We start from the raw sequence: 17,318 nt of genomic DNA on the forward strand, positions 1-17,318 counted from the left end.
TGAATGGGCCATTTTATCCAAGAAAGGAGGCAGGCCTGGGGTGGCTACTGGGCTGGATTCATATATAGTCCATACTCCATAGAAATAACCTTTGAGTTCATTTGTCAAAGCAGAATGAAGAGCAGCAAAACTTAGCTACCCCACAAGGCCACAAAAGCCTCTTCTAAGCATGAAAGAGCTCTCTTCAAGTCTGAACGGCAAAAGACTAAAGGTGGTAAAAGTTAAAGTTAAAGCCTTAAAACAGGTGAAAAGAAAGTAAACCCAACAAACGCAAACATTGCAATATGCCCTGTTTGGTTATGCACCGCTAATGTGATGCTTATAAGTAAGTAAAAACGAAGATTAATTTATCAAACGATGAACCTAATCATCATAAGCATCGCAATGATATCATATCAACACTTTAATAAACCACTAGCGTAATCATCATCAAATCTAAGCCTACTCTTCTTCTCTATGGTCATCCTTTGACGGCCCTACCATTACCTTCCACGTGTCATTTGACTTAAAATAATGATGCACCACATGGCTCCCAATCCCCTCAACCATTCCTTTAGCATCTTTTGAGGCAATTTTGCCGAGAGAATATGACTTTGTAATCAATTAAGAAACTCGAAAAATAAGAAAAAAGCACTGTCTAATGCCTAATGCCTAATGTCTAATGTCTAATGTCTATCGATCGATCGACAGTCGACACAGCCAAAAAGCCCACCGCATCTATTCATTCTCAGGTGGGTGAGGAGGAATGTGGCTTTTATTCAATAATCACCTGAAACTGAAACTGAAACTGAAACTACTTCATGTCATGGTGAGAGAGCTGTAAGGTCTAGTCACTAGTGGGTTCCACACCACGTTCCTCGAAGGTTCTGAGAATACATTCGAAGTAATTAGAGAAGATCCATGGTGTTCTAGCTCGCAATGTAATGTTATGTTGTCTCTTCTAAATTCTATTACAGCCATATCTTATCGTCTAACTATAATTATTTACCAACCAATCGAATCCCATACCAAAATATTCTCCATACAAACGAACACCGACTAAACATGTGAGCTTGCTGCATGATTAAATGGGCCTCCCTCCAACATTTAGCTTCAATGATTAAATTATGATGTAGAAACTTGGTCCTACATGTCCATGGTAGGATAGTCTACTCTAGGTGCAATACCAACAATTGTAACGTTGAAAATTTCGAATCAAATTTAACAAATTCGTCCTCTACCTCCTAAAGTCCCTTGCTCACATGTTAGGTGTCAATGTATATTAAGCAGTTAGGAATACCTGCACGACAAGGGTGACCTTGAATCTGATTTGAAAGAACTACCAACACTGTTAAGGAGTGCTCTTCCCTGTCCATTGGTAGTAAAACCTGTGGTTGAGGATAATAATGATAGTCGAGATGTACAAACTCTCTGTTGCTGATAATCTAACCAAGAAGGTGTAGCATTTGGCGAGTAAGATTGTTTGACCCAATTCCATTATTTGGCTCTTCGATCTTTGTAATCAGGGACGCAGTGTACTCCTCTTGTCCCCTTTTGCAATAAAATTCACATTTACCAAAATAAAGAGAAAGGTTATCGAGGCAGCAAAGAGTAGTCATTTGAAATATTAAAATAGCCACAACAGTTAGAAGTACATGCGGTGAGTTATATAAGAAAGATACAGTGACATGTAATAACAGTTTAAATAAGTTTATCAACATAATATTGTCCTTTATTTAATACACTTTCCATACTAAGACAGATTGTTATGTAACTTAAAAATGATTAAAGTGTCAGTTATGCACCTTTACAATTGTATGGGATGGGAATTTTGTTAAACTATGGTTTCTATCATAACGAGCACTAGGTACCTTAGAGTAGTAGTATATCCTATTCTTCCCTCTTCCCAACAAAAGCCCTTGTCCTTAAACTATTGAAAAAGAAGAAAAGGGATGCTGTGGTTAGTTAACAAGGCTACAAAAATAAAATTTGATCCCATTTAGATGAGAGAGCTTGGCATTGGTCAATCATATATATATATATATATAAAGAGCAAGGGGTCCACCATATACCATATGCTTGTGAGTTGCGACCACACACATGCAATCACAAAAAGATGAACAACTCTGGGGGGGCCTCGGCCCTGGCTCATCAAACAAATCCACAAATTGGTGATGAGCCTCTTCTCTTCTCTTCTGTGGCCCAATTGAAGAATGGGGTTGTTAAAGTTAAGTGATTAATTATTGTACTGATATGTTGGATTAGACTAAAAGTGTAGCTAATTGCAATCTAATTGCGTAAAGGTGGAATTACTAGTATATACTCTTCAGTCTTTCTTCAACCCAAAAGAGGCACACACAGCACATGACAAGGGCAAAGGCGGAAGCCAATTTAATTTTAGAAATATTAGGCGGAGCCCACCTGCCCGAGCAAAGGATAGACATATCAGCGTATCAAGTACAGCTAACATGTGATTGCCACGCAGATGGAGACCTATTGGCAGAGAATAATTCACTTACCCCCACTCGGTATGTACCCACGTGTGTGGGCCCACTTTTATCATATTGTTGTGGGGTTTCTTAAAATTTGTGGCTGAGGGATATAAACTGCCACGGTTCGAGGCTTTGAGCTGGCTATCTCAGAGTTGCTCAGTTGGTAAGATCAACATTTTTTAGTGAAAGGATCGTGTGTTTAATTATGTCTCTAATATAAAAAAAATTGTATACGTCAAAATAAAAAAAATTATACAACATCATATTATGTTATATGGCCATGCAATTTATTCCAAAGACTCTCTCAGTCATATACAATTTTCATGCAATTTCATTCGTATTCATGATTTTGAAGTTTTCATCTGTCATTTACATTATATAATAACCTCTTTCGGTCGTATCCTTCTCTTTTCATTGAAAAGTAAATCATTTTTTAAGAGAATATTAATATTGTCTAAATTAAAATACATGAAGCATATTTAAAAAAATAATATTAAGATAAATACTTAGATGGAAAAGAAAATTTAAAGTTAAATAGCAAATAACCATTAAAATTTTATTTTTATAGATAAAAGAATTCATTGGATTAAAAACTAAATTGGATATTATTATGTGCATGTAAGAAGTAGTTGTTCTTCGATTAAAATATTTTAAAGAACTCGATCAAATCAAGGTTTACATTGGTATTAAATTACTTGATAACCTCAACAGTGCATATTTTTAACATAAATTTGTAAAATAAAACTATTGTTTTGTATATGAAGTATATCTGGGCTAGTTTGCGCACACTTCGTTTACAATATTGGGAATGAATTTTATCGTCCATAAAGATCAAATCCATGACCCCTCCACTAATAAATGTAGATCTTACTATTCTACTGATCCCATTTACAAGTACTAACTCATGGAGAACAATAAAATTAGGATAAAAAAAAAATTTTGATTTATTTGACAACCTTTGTGACTCAAAAATAAATATCAATTATAATATAACATGACCTATGAAGATTCAGTTGGTAGTTATAAAAGAATGCAGGCTGTGCTGATCTTCATTCTGTATTGATTTCCTTTTTTTCGTTTTTTAATAAAATGAGCCTGTACAACAAAATTAAGATTGAGATGTAGCCACGTAGGTAGAAAAAACAATCCAATTAATGTTTTTCTTTTTTGTTTTCGTTAAAAACCAAGAGAATTAATAAGTGCATGATGACGTGAACCATGAATGGGGATCACGTGCAACGGATCTTGAAAATATTCCAACGGCCCCATCCATGTCAGTTCTGACCCCCTTAATTTTTTCACGACTACTATAAAAAGAATTCGAATTGAACAAATGTTATTATATATATTTGGCCGCATTTTCTCCACAGTGGGTTTTTAGGTAAATCGTAATGGTGATTTTTAGATAAAAAAAATTAAAATAATTTAATATCACATGGCTCAATTTTATGAGGGAATTGTTTGTAGAGTGGTATGGATTTCAGTGGAAAGGTCATGAGTTCGACCTTTGCAGACGACAAGCATCTCCTGAGGATGTAATCAAGGTGGGCACAAGCTGGACCCAAATGAATCTCATAAAAAAAATAATAAATAAATAAATAAAACCATTCAAGAAGGGATTCTATGTTTTCATCTTTTAGGTAGAAATTTAATTATGTGACAAGGAGAGTGAGAAAAATATTATACTCCATCCTCATTTAGTATATATATTTTTTCCAAATAATTGAGATACGTTCAGGCTAGTTTGTATAAATCTTGACTATATCTTGAAGAATAAGTTTTTCACATATACTTTAAATATAAAATGAAATTTTATTCTTGATCTCGAGGGAATTCTTAGTGAGAGATCCACCCATTTTCGATGTTTTATTTCAATTTTAAATTTTCATTCTGACAAATATGACGTCTTTATTTACATGATGTAGTCCACTATCTTGTGATAATAAATAGCCAAAGAGTAAACTTTAAAAAATATGATGATGGCCTAGCAGATTCTTTCTTCATAATGGCAACACCAAATCAACATTAGTAATTTATTTTATGTTTAATTGTATCAATGGGTCCAATATTGTCCTACATTAAAATATTTTATTTTTTTTGGTGTAAGACAATGACTTCTTATTGATTGATTACACAAGTTGGTTGGTAAGATATCTATATCACTAATGAGATAAAGAAAAATTTTTATTTTTTCAATTTAAATTCTTATGTTATAATTGCATATGAAATTTTAAGCAAAACTCTTGGTAAAACAACAAAAGATAGAGACAAAAGGAAGGGAGTTGGAGGGTCTGTTTCGATTAGATTTATGACCATGTTTTGACTACAAATTTCTTGCATTGAAAGAAAAATATGATATTGTCCATCCTAACTAACTTTTTTTTTTTTTAATTAATCTTAGATGTAAGCTCTTGTGGGGCTTTGATACTAATGCATAAATTTATTTTTTGGGCGAATTTTTTTTTTAATAATTCTAACCATCAATTGTAGAAGAACTTAAAGAGGTCTTCTTTGGTAAAATTTAGTGAAAAAGATTAGATTAAAAGAAAACTTTGAAGAAAAAAATATATTATAATCTCATGAGTTGATTTCTCTTGTTAGCATTAAAATACATGTGTACGTATCACCCTTTTTGACATTGAAATTTTCGATTTTTAAATTCTATTTTGAAATTCTTCCCAAATTCCTTATTGAAGTTTCAACATCATAACATGGGCGCATGTGGCAATACAGTGAAAGCAGAAACATACAACGGGGAAATAGCTAAAAATTTCTATGCATGCAATTCAATGTCGATTGATTATTAATTTCAGAAAATAAAGTTGCTTCCTTTGGACCAAAATACCTCGAGACAGATACCATGTATGAGGTGACCAAGAAACGCTAACTAATAAAAATTAATACCGTAAAGTTGAAGAAAACATAGTTCGAGATTCCGGTAATAGAGAAATGATGTAATACTGTTCATCTAGAAATCTGTAATTAGGGTTCCAAAGTTTCATCTCTTTCTTCCATGGCGGAAAACTTTTTTATTTTGTACGCTATATATATATTTTTTTCCCGATCTTTTCGTGTGCATGTAGACGAATGCTGGAAAATGAGAAGGAACTGGGATGTTATCGCTTTCTTTAAAAGACGAATACAGAGAGAGAGAGAGAGAGAGAGAGAGAGAGAGAGGTGAAACTGTGAAAGGAAAAGAAACCCATTCATCATTCCCAATAAAAGGTGGTGATGTGACACGTCTTTCCCTATTTCCAACATAAAAGAGAAATCCGTCATCTCCATCTCCATCTCAATCTTCTTCTCTGCTTTTCCCGAATCCTGATCCTCAAATTTTGTCAGATAAATAATCCATTCACTGTAATTTCGTTACCCTAATAATAATACAGAGACCAAAGACCACCATCCATCCATCACGCACTGAAGTGCAGGAACAGCAGGTCTCACATGCGGCACCCCCCTTACATGACCTCTTTTAGAGTATCTTTCGAAATTTACGCCCTCAGAGATGAGAGATGAGAGATGAAACATGAAAGGAAGAGGAGGAGGAGGAGGAGAAAGAGAAAGACGAGTGGACGAGTGGCATGGCACTGGCACATACTTTAATCTCTCTTTATAGTGCTGCAATGACATGACCTGGGTTTGGCCTCATGAGTCATGACAACCCTCGAGCAAATCACAAAAAATGTTCATCGAAGTTTGAGCTTCCTTTACGAATGGCAACCCTAACTAGCTAGGAATCCCTCTAACGGCAACCCTAGCTACTAGGAATCCACCGAGGAGTTACCCACCTTCGTGATTCGATATAAAAATAGAATAATCTCCATGAAGGAAGAGAAACTCAAAGCACATGTTTGCACGATCCCAAAAAACAATTCCAGAAATAGAGATTGGATACTGATACGAGATTTCAAATCCACCCAAATTGGAAGGAAGCTTGAACCTCACAGTGAAGAAAATCAAAGAATAGTGAGAGTAACGTGATATTGTTATTGTACAGAACTCACCAAAATTTCTACAGTTTCCTTGCGTAGATTTATACTGGGAGAGAGAAGAAGGAACATGAAGATGGAACTATATATATATATATATAGAGGATAGATAGAGAGAGGTGTAGGAAAATACGCAATTTTCCCATACGATTTTTACTTTTACATTATTTTTCTCGTATTGCTTGATTTTGTTACATAACAGAACAGGCGTTGGGGTTTTCGTCACTGAAGATCTGAGGTGCGTAGACATGTTCCGTGGCGTATGCCGCGTATCTGTATGGAGGATACGGAATATTGTAATACTGGAACTCATTTTTTATGAATTCTACTTTGGTCTCTTCTTCCCCAGCAGCAGCAGCAGCAGCAGCACCTCCTCCTCCTGTTTCTGCTTTGGCTTCTCCTTCTTCCTTCTTATCGCCACCACCCTCTCCTCCCTTGTCTTTCTCTTCGCCTTTCCCTTTCTTCTCTTCTTTTTCTTCCTTTCCCTTCTCCTCCTCCTCTTTCTTCTCTGGTTCTTGCTTCACGATCACTGCGTGCTTACCTGTTCTTTTGTAAACATACTCGACCAGCTTTGGTGGATCGAAGATTCCCTTCACTGTTACCAGTGAGCTCTTCAAATCCGGATCCGCTGCCTGGACCCCTGAAAAAACCAAAACCTTTTAATAAATTTCCCCCAAAAATAAGTTTTTGAACAAAAAAAAACCCCATTCAATCAGACTGAAAATTGAAGTCGACTGGATTTGAAATCCGTGGGAATTCCGAAAGATTTTCACCTTTATAACTCTCATTCTGTATAATCAAATCGAAAATCGGAATGATTCTAAAGAGAATCCGTGGCAGTATGGGACCTTCCAAGAGATCCAAAAGAATAGAATAATAAAAAGGGTATTTTAATTTTAAGTCTGCTATGGGAAGGGAAAAAAAAAAAGGGGAGGGAAGGTGAATAACTGAATATTCGTTTTACCTTTCATCCTCAGTATTCGTTTTCTGATTTCCTGAGCGCAGGCTTCGCAGTGCATGTGGACCTTTAACACTACTATGATCACCGGAGGCTGCACAGAGGATCCAAATTAAGAAAATCTAGAATGAAACTGGAACAGGGGAAACTGAAAATGGAAATAAACAGATCTGAATTTATTCGATCTCGAGAATTTTCTTTGATGAACGGACCTCTTCTTTCTTCTCTTCTGGTTTGGCTTCTTCTTTTTTCTCTTCATCCTTCTTCGGCTCTTCCGCCGGAGGTTTGGGTATCGGAGAGAGAAGGTCAACTTGTCTATGACTCTTTCGTTGAACTCTGTCCAAAACCTTCAAAGGATCGGCCTTTTCCCCCTTCACCACCACCATGTGAGTCTTGCAATCGGTCAGAACATCTTCAACTCCTGGAGATGATTACGAATCACAAAGCTAAGGTTCATACAATGAAACAAATCTTAAAACGGAAACTAATAAGGAAAATGAGACCGAAACACAAACCTTCAAATCCTCTCAAGCATCTCCTAACCTTCCTTGCACATCCCTCGCAATGCATGTAAACTCTGAGCACGATATCTTGTGGTGGAGGTGGTTCCTTGGATTCCTTGGTGTCGGCTTCTTTGGCATCCTTGGATTCCTCTGTCTTTTGATCATCTTTTTTCTCCTCGGCTGGCTTCTCAGCCTTGGGTTCCTCCTTCTTTTCTTTAGTGTCTTCTTTGGGTTTCTTCTCTTCTCCACCTTTATTGGTCTCTTCTACTTTCTTCTCTCCTCCCTGAAAATAGCAAAAAGTATAAGAACCATAAGCAGGAAAATTAATCAAAAAGTAGAAGAAGAAATCAGGAATTTTATTACCTCTCCCATTATCCTTCTCTGTTGTACGTACTTAATCGCTTTCCTCTTCTACTCCCTCCCTGTTCCCTTGGAGATTTTGAGTTGCAGACACGATAGTTGCAGCAGAGAGCCACGGCAGTTGGGTGCGAAATGAATCAGCTATAACGAGGAGACGAGTGAGGATTGAGGGGCTTTTAAATCCGTGTCTCTCGTAGCTGCCTGCCTCGTTTTTACATCACATCTCTGTATTATCAATTCTCCATTTATCCAGTGAAGAGTGAGTGAGAGAGAGAGAGAGAGAGAGAGAGAGGAACAGGGTTTGGTTGTGGTATGGTGGTTGTTGCTCTTTGTTTCGTTTCTATATAGTATTAAGTAGGCCATGAGATGTGGATCTTTCTTTGTCATCGACATGGAGATGTCGTGGCGCTAGTGAATGTGGCACGTGCAAAAGAGGGTGCAGGATTCCACTTTTACACAGCACACAACCGACGGGATCGCTAATCGAGGGGAATAGACATGGGCTGTAAATGGATGGACCTTTTAAATACTATAAGGATAACATCCCAAAGCCAGCAGCAAGCCCATAAAGCCCATTAACGCTGACTCTTTAATTTCCTGCTTTCGCTTTCGCTTTCGGATAAAATTCAAATCTTTTAAACTGTTTGATTTTAGATTGACAATCAAGGAAGGTCTCCCCTATAGCGTGGTCTCGGACTACAGAGTCTGTGTTTATCATAATCTCCTCCGAAACCCCAAAAAGAAACTCGAGATCACCAAGAGAAGTGGTAGCTGGGTATGAGTTAATAATATTCTCTTCAAAGCTAGAGGGGATCGATCGCTCATCGCTGGACTGGAGAAGTCAAAAGGAGAATGTTGGAGTGTTTGAATTTATTGAGGGTGGAGAGACAACCGTAATGTATTGGTGGGTAATGTGGGACCAGCTGTGACCTGTGACATGACTCCCTATCTTATCTGACGTGTACTGATTTGCTGTTGAAGTTGAGGTGTGTACAGTGCTGACTTGTCTCAAGGCCCAGCATTTGTTGCATTCTACTATGAATCTGGACCCACTTTTTTTCTCTTGCTTTTTGTGTCTTTTTCTGAAGAGAGAATAAGAGAAAATGTAGTCCATTCTGGAGTTATGGCTTAGAATCAAATCCCCCCAAAAAAACAAGGAAAATTTTTGCTTTAATTATTCATTCCAATGATCTAGTTCTCAATCAAGTGATTAATAGACTTGAGGCATCTAACTCTAGAAATGTTGGTTAGTTTTTTCGTCTGAAATACTTATCCACATAATTACATGTTCATGGTAGATGGTGTTCTTTAGAACCTTGTTATTATTATTATTTTTTAGTAGAAATCCTTTACAACGTTATACATAAGCTTTTAATGTTTTTGACTTTTTGGTAAAGAATGCTCAATGTGTGCAGTGCAGACTTGCAGTGCTGTTATTTCTTTTCCCCAATAGAAGTAGAAAGGCTGTTTTGTTTTTAATTTTTTCGTCTGAAATACTTATCCAGATGTTAATTTCCCCCAGGCCAGACGTATATATAAATGTATATAGTCATGTCGTGACTTGACGTTTGTAGATTGTGAATCCATTCTTTGTGAAAATGTAAACATAATTCTGTGGATGAAATTGGATTTGAACATTTACATCAATGGATTACCTTCCCTTGATGAACATATAGTAACTTAGATATCCCTTCGGAATTTCTCTGGAAGCTTAATTGGCTAAAATGTATGGCATTGCACGTGGGTGGAAGAGCCAAACACGATGACAAGTTACATAATAGAGACTATATCCATGGCATCCTGCAGATAAGGCTGTCACCAGAAAACATCATCTAGAAAGAGAAAGAAAACGATGGACAACAAGAGAGAAATAGATTAATACAGAAAGAAAGAGACCATGAAGAGACGACCCCAGACCCCAGAACCAGAACCAACGTATGTAAGTGAAACATCTACATATGTAAGTTTGATGTGATTTATCACCGATTTACATTGAAACCCACCACGGGTAAGGCCTTATTAATTTTCAGAGAGGAATTGAACAACTTCAGCGATGAAAAAATATCCAGAAACACATAAAATGGGGTTGGTCTTATTAGAGTATGACTCACGTCTACAAGATTTCTTCCGAACATGTTTCTGTTGAGAGTTCCACATTGCCTGGGGAATCGCTCTGTTCTCTGCCTACCAAGTTTGAATCTTTCATACGGAACCTAAAAGGTTAGGTTTGCATTCCCTTGAAAAGCAGACTAAAGCAAAGCTGTATCTATTCATACATTGGATATGAGACTAAAATTTACTTAGTCATGATTATATCCCTTTTTTTTAGTATTAACATGTGACATAAGCACTCACTTTAATATCCCGTTTTATCTTAACTACTAGTTAAAGTAACACAGACAAGACTACTAATTAAAGTAAGGCTGCTACATTACATTTGTTTGCACATGTGAGTGGAAAAAAAATTATAATAGAAAGAAAAACATATCCACCCCATGTCCATGTGTAATAGAATGAAGAAGACCCCGTGTCATAGCATGAAGAAGATGTAAATAAAAACAAAAAATTTGTGAAAAAATAGGAAATGTGAATCTTTCAAAATAGCTTAAGGTAAAAAAAACCTCCTTTATTCCAACAAAAGAACTCAGCCTAAAGGTTCATATATAGCTCATCACCACTTAAAAGACTTTTAACGATTAAGGCTCCAAAATCAAGTGAAGGATGGGCTCGACAAATCTTGACCTAGGCCCATTATCGACCCACGAAATAAATGCACAACGAGGGCCTTAAAATGGTAGCGGGACAGGATTGAGCCTGTTATGATGTCCGTGGGCTACAAATGGGCAGTAGAACGTGTTTGGGCCACTGATATTACGACCAGTCCAATTCATAGTTCTAGTACGCGATATAATTAAAGAACATGTGGGCCTCATCAATTTTTGATTAACGGTGACTTCGAACTTTAAACACAAAGTACAACACATCAGTCCTCACACTTTCTATTTGACAGAGCTGTAGTGAAGATTTTGAAAAGTGATCAAGATTTTTGAATCTAACCACCCATGCCATGCGACGACCAACCAATCAATCCGATTTCTTCGCTGAAGAAGTTTGAGATGACGATACGTCGATCGGAACAGATGGTCGCTTGTCCTCTGCAATCTTGAAATGGACCTCATCTCTTTCCCTGAAATAATACTCGAATGCCTTTGGAAGAAACTTCGGAATCAGAAACCCAAACATGTTAAATGAGAAGTAGACAAAGTTCGCCGCCGCCAAAACCCTCCCGAACCAAAACCATACGACACTCTGCAATCCAAGAACAGTAGTTTCGAACAATTCAGGATCGACCAATAAAATAATTGCATGAAATTAATGAATAAACATGGTGAGACTGAGACTATTGGATTAGTTTTACTCACGTTGGTGTCAGCATTTGCGGGTAATCTCTTACTTAGCCAAACATCGGAGATCCAATCGGCGATGACGAAAATCCTTCGCGTTGTATAGAGCAGCGGCACCAGTGCCCTCACGGGTGGAGAAAACAGAGACAACCCAGTAATGATGTTCTCAGTGAGGATCTGGAAAGAGAGTAAGAAGAGGTGAGGAGTGGCAGAGCGAACCGCATGGTCGTCTCCTCTGGCGAAACCACCAAGAACGTAAGCCAAAGGCAAGAACAACCCAATAGTGGTGCCCATCACCACATATAACCGGAAAAATCGGCCACCTTTAATGATTTCCGGCGACTTGGTCACCCTTATCCTCCGGCCCTGTTCATGCGAGGGGAAAACCCAGCGCGAAAGGGCTAACAGGTAAGCCGATATAAAGGCTGGAAGAACCAGGTCGAAGAGAGGAACGAGTCCGCTCGCTGAGAATACCATTATGAAGCACACCAGTTGCAACTCTATCACTCGGAGAGACCCCATCACTCCCCATTGCTGCTGCTGCTGCTGCTGTACCCGAGAATCTGGCGGTTTCATTGCGGTCTCACTTGGATCCGTTCGAGGTGCCACGGCAAGAGATGCCCCCGACATTTCTCCTTGTCACAAAATTCCTGCAATTGATCTAATGGGATGCGTTTTTCTTATTGCCTCTTGTGTTCTTGATTGGAGATGTTGCTCTTATTTAATATTGAGGAAGAAGATCTAAAACAGACCGAAGAAGAAACTAATTCTGGGTGCGAGGGTCAAGGGAGAAGGATGAACTAGAATCAGGCTTCCAAAGAACTCTTCATTGGGATTTTATTTCTCTGCAAATTCATAGGATTTGAATCATTTGATACTCTCTTTTTTAACGCCAAAGAGAAAGACGGGAGTACCTTGATAGAGGGGGAGTGATAGTGGTGAATATTTAAAATATGGAGTGTGTTTTGGTAAAAAGGGTACGACTGTGAGGGGCAGCTATGGAAGCAGTGATCTTCGTGGCGTCCTAGTTGCCAAGTGTCGAGCTTTCTAAGCAAAGGAAGAGCATGTAGAAAGACACGTTTTCAAATTTGCAGGAAGAAAGGATAAGGACGATTTAGTGCCAGGTGGCGCTTGCTATGACGTGTCACTTGTCTCCTACTTCCACCGATCTTTTCTGAACAAATGCAGGATTCGCTTTGCGGTGGAGCAAATACCTACGAAAATAAACAACGCGGTTCACCGAATCAGACCGGTTTAGGTAGGGACTAATCGGTCCTCACCATTGCGCAGTTAATCAGACCGCTTTAGGCAAAAATCCTCGCCCGAAGAATACAGAGAGAGATGGCTAGCTATCTACCATATATGATATATCAGACAATGTCAACTTTGGTAATCTGTAAGTTTTTTTAAATATATATGACCTTCGGGGTAAAACCGTAAAAGGCGTTTTATATTTTATATTTTTATCATTATTGTTTTACAATGAGAATAAACAAGTACATCAGATAAAGACTACACATGGGTAGGGAAGGGAAGGGAAGATACACTGGGAGAGGTTCCAGTGTCGCGTCCATCAACAAAAAGTAGTTGAATAGTATTATTCTTTGTTTTTTTGGTAAACGTTGAATAGTATTATTCATAACAAACTAAATTAATAAACAAATGAAGGTAAATAGTAAAGAAAAGGAAAAAAAAGTAAAACGGCCAACCTGAAATAGGACTGTGGGAGTAGGCAAAATTTATTCCCATACCTTAAAGTCAGAAACAATTGAATCCACGGATAGATTTTTAATCTTCTTTGGCTACTACAACCCCGTGGTGTAAGACCAAAACAAGTACAATAAATTCTATCTTACTTTGTTATGGATTATGACTTTTTACTCAAAAAAACAAGTTATAAGTCCAAAGCTTAATGGTGTCAACCGGTATGGTTTCAATAATTTGGTACAGTATCAATTTTAAATATCGAAAACTAGACGAAACAAAAATTGAAAAAGTGAATTAGGGATAAGATAAAGATAAAGTATTTTAATTGAAAAAGCACATTTATATCCCTTGATTTGTTACAATACCAATTTGGTATGGTTATTGTATATACCAACAATATGAGTACCTAAAACCAGAATTGTATCGAAGAAATTCAAAAATTTTAAATAGAAATTTTAGATAACACGATTTAGTACGATTAAATGATTTTGATATGCACTTGACATGCTTTCCAAAGCAACAAAGCTTGTAGATAAATTTACTTTATTTTCCAAATGAGAATAGCCAGATTAATCATTCTCCTATACTATTATAATACAAGAGTTTGAAACGCCATAGAAATTAGGCATCAATCTTTAACCCAAAACAAGAGAAGAAAAAGGAAAAAAAAGAAGAAAGGAAATTAGGACATCAATGCCTCAGCAGTGACGGGACCGAAACAAATCAGAGATTCGTTTTAGTTGAGCTTGGTTTTTGACTTTTGTATTTGTCATCATCTAGAAAAAGGTTTGATGACATTTTGAAAGTAAGTTTCATTTAAACGAAGCAATGGTTGTGGAGTGGTATAGATCAAATAGTCTCATATTATGGGCTTTTAGTCTGGAAGGTTGGACTGGGCCTGGTCTTCTGTATTCAGTGGGCAAGGCCAAATCGCAAAAGAAGGACCAATTAGCGTGGGTCGAACGCATAAACAAACAATACTCAACGCTCCTTGTAAAACCCAATTAGCGCCTCTCCTCCAACAGTGACGTCTCTCTCTCTCTCTCTCTCTCTCTCTCTCTTCGTGTATCGTGTTTCCCAAGATAAAAACCCTTCTCCTCCGACCGCCTACCTCTCTTGTTTGCTTCCTCTTCAGACTTGCACAGCAATAATGGAGTAGTCATCTCTATTCACTCTTCTCTGCAACTTCCTTTATTCTAAACTCTAGCTTAACGGAGAAGAGAAGCAATCACTTCACCTGTCCAAAGACAAAAAAAAAAACATGAGGAATCTTTATCCCAAAAACAAAGGTAAGGTTTATCCATCTCCATCTTCTTCCACAACCCCTAACTTCTCTTCTTCTACTTCAACTCGAGATGTTCTGTCCGTGTTAAACCTACTTCCAGCAGCCATTCTTGCTCTCGCATCTGTTCTTAGCTTGGAGGATCGGGAGGTTTTGGCTTACATGATTTCCAGGTCGTTAACCACTCCGCTTTCCATGATTGAAGAGAACAACAAGTGTAAGAAATCTTCCAACTCCCATAAGCCTCCGATATTCGAGTGTGGTTGCTTTGACTGTTACAGAAGTTACTGGTTCAGGTGGGACTCGTCGCCGAATAGGGAGCTCATACAACAAGTTATCGAAGCTTTCGAAGATTATTTGAACAACGGTGGGACTTCTAAGAAGAATAACGGCCGAGGAGGAAAGAAGAGGGACAGGATGAACCGCCGTCGGGTCGTTGACAAACTCGATTCCGGTAAACCGGAAAAGGATAGATTTTCTGTTTCGGAGGTGGTGCCCAAGGAGGATGAAGTTGACCCTTCACCGGAAAGTGATGCATTTGCTGTCATTTCGCCTGCTAGAGCTCAAGAAGATGAAAAAGATGAAGAGGAACAGGTTCAAGGAGTTCAAGAAGAAGAAAATGGATGCGTGGACGGTGAGGTCAAATGGGCTAGCAAGAAGAACACGGCGGAGGAGATGGAAGAGGAATTAATACAAGTTCCGGGGTCGGGCGGCGACCACCATCACCACCACCAGCAACACCACCATAGGGGATTGGCAAGAAAGTTAATACCGGACGTGTTGGGGTTATTCAATTCGCGTTTGTGGAGCCTGTGGAGTCCGTCTATTTAAATATGAATAATAACAATAATAATTGAGTTGCAATTTTTGTTGCATATTATATTGATCTCTGGGTTGAGGCCAGAGAATTCAATTCCGAAAAAAGATGAAAACAGAAAAAGAAAAGAAGAAAGGGTTTTTAGCCTTTCGGCTGTGGTGGTATTTGGTAATTGGTAGTGTATTATCATCTCGATTCTCATGAAGGAATCAATTTTATTTTAATTTTTTCAATTTCCTTTTCTTTAGTTCTTTATATTTCTGGTGGTCAGCTACGAGATTCCGAAAATATAAGTAATAAATATTATTATTACAATTTTTAAGGAATTCTTTTTTTCTTCTTCTTTTCTCTACTTCTACTTGATTTAGTATGGTAAATGGGTATCCTTTTCCAAGTCCGGCAGGAAGTCATCGTTCACTGGTGAGAAGTCAATTTACCGACGGGTTCTGATTTCAAAATTTACTCTCTTTTTTTTTTTTGGGTGTTTAAATCGGAACTTATATTTGGGTTAGTTATATAATGGATTAGGTTGATTGTCGTGCAAACCACATGTTTAAATGAGGTTTGCTTAGGGCCTAAGCATTCGCCTTTCATTTGAGGACCGTAAATCAAAAGGGGGACTTGGATTCAAAGATCCGGACACTCAAAACCAAGCACTACTAACCAAGCTTGCGTGGAAACTATGGATGGAACCAAATTCATTATGGGCCTCAGTGAGAAAATACTTATTTCCCTAATTCTTCTTCATGATGCAGCTGGGCCAAACCATCTGGGCTTGGGGGTGTATGAGGAAGAGGTCTTAAAGCGGGTCTATGCTGGAAATTGATGGGTTAGATATTAACATTTGGAACTCGTTGATCCCTTCTCTTCCCATGTTTAGACTCAGTGCCCTTGTTGTTGTTGTGGGTTGGGGTTGTTGTCCTATCATGGTTGGGGCGATTCATCAGTCCTTGATCCCTGGTGGGTGGTTCTTCCTCCTTGTTCCTCCACTCTCTTTTTGGGCGCCTGTGGGCAATTCATGTTAGTCGGCTTATGGTGCTTATATTGGAGAAACAGTTGAGAGGAGCCATCCTCATCTTCTGTGGCTTTGGGCAGTCGATGGTGTTGGGTTCATCGGGTAGATGCTCCACCAGTTCGCTTTTATGGGGTTTGTGGGAGAGGCTTAGCACACGGGGGCTGATCAATGAACATCGTCGATCCATTATGCCGGAGATGCGGTAGGGAGAGCATTGATCACATTTTCCTCTCATGTCCATTTGCCGGAGCAACATGGTTTGGGTCTCAACTCTCATTTACTTCCCCACAAGGAGGGGCCAATCTCCACGAATGGCTTAATTCATGGAAATATTTGGTTTGGAGGGGTGGCTTGACAAAGGAATGACATCCTTGGCGGCTTTATTTTCGGGGCTATGGTTGGCCGATGCACTATTTTTACGAGGGTATCTCTCCTCATCAAGTTATTGACGTGCAATGAGACATCAGGGGAGTATCTACAAGTGAATCCCATCAAATCATGGTGGTGTAGTTGGTGGACAACCAATTGGTCTCCTCCAGCACCGGTTGGGTCAAGTATTCCGATGCGCCTGAGGGCGTGTGATGTGGTTTGGGTTTTATTATTCGAAATGAAGGGGTGTTGCTTATTGGCGGTTTAACCTTCTTCCGCCCATCGGTGTTGGTTGCGGCTTGGCCTTGAGGGTGCTGTTGTTCCTTGGGTGTGTCATGACAAGGGGCATTTTGCCGACAATCAGGCTTACCCGCCACTTGGGTTGTCTCCATCTTGGCCCCCGGGGTTGACCTGGATGATATCATATCCTCGCCAAGTTC

The 17,318-nt window shown here is 38.5% G+C and overlaps 3 protein-coding genes across 3 annotated transcripts; 1 reads left to right on the forward strand and 2 right to left on the reverse strand.

Moving 5' to 3' along the window:
* Positions 1-6,347: 6,347 nt before the first annotated feature.
* Positions 6,348-8,590, reverse strand: LOC149019947 (heavy metal-associated isoprenylated plant protein 7-like). Its single transcript, XM_089147943.1, has 5 exons — positions 8,288-8,590; positions 7,937-8,207; positions 7,634-7,842; positions 7,428-7,515; positions 6,348-7,103 (listed from the first exon to the last, which is right to left on the reverse strand). Exons 1-5 carry the CDS (start codon positions 8,294-8,296, stop codon positions 6,655-6,657), a joined length of 1,026 nt encoding a protein of 341 aa, XP_089004069.1. The 5' UTR covers positions 8,297-8,590; the 3' UTR covers positions 6,348-6,654.
* A 2,737-nt stretch (positions 8,591-11,327) lies between these two features.
* Positions 11,328-12,318, reverse strand: LOC149019948 (uncharacterized). Its single transcript, XM_089146851.1, has 2 exons — positions 11,707-12,318; positions 11,328-11,593 (listed from the first exon to the last, which is right to left on the reverse strand). The coding sequence occupies exons 1-2, from the start codon at positions 12,316-12,318 to the stop codon at positions 11,369-11,371; spliced, it is 837 nt and encodes a 278-aa protein (XP_089002977.1). The 3' UTR covers positions 11,328-11,368.
* Positions 12,319-14,443: 2,125 nt separating this feature from the next.
* On the forward strand, positions 14,444-15,866 carry LOC149019949 (uncharacterized). The gene has a single exon (XM_089146852.1). It carries the CDS (start codon positions 14,657-14,659, stop codon positions 15,506-15,508), a length of 852 nt encoding a protein of 283 aa, XP_089002978.1. The 5' UTR covers positions 14,444-14,656; the 3' UTR covers positions 15,509-15,866.
* The last annotated feature ends 1,452 nt before the right edge of the window (positions 15,867-17,318 follow it).

The sequence above is a fragment of the Hakea prostrata genome, chromosome 3 (assembly GCF_041222555.1).
Source record: "Hakea prostrata isolate BN-2017 chromosome 3, UWA_Hpros_2, whole genome shotgun sequence".
NCBI lineage: Eukaryota > Viridiplantae > Streptophyta > Magnoliopsida > Proteales > Proteaceae > Hakea > Hakea prostrata.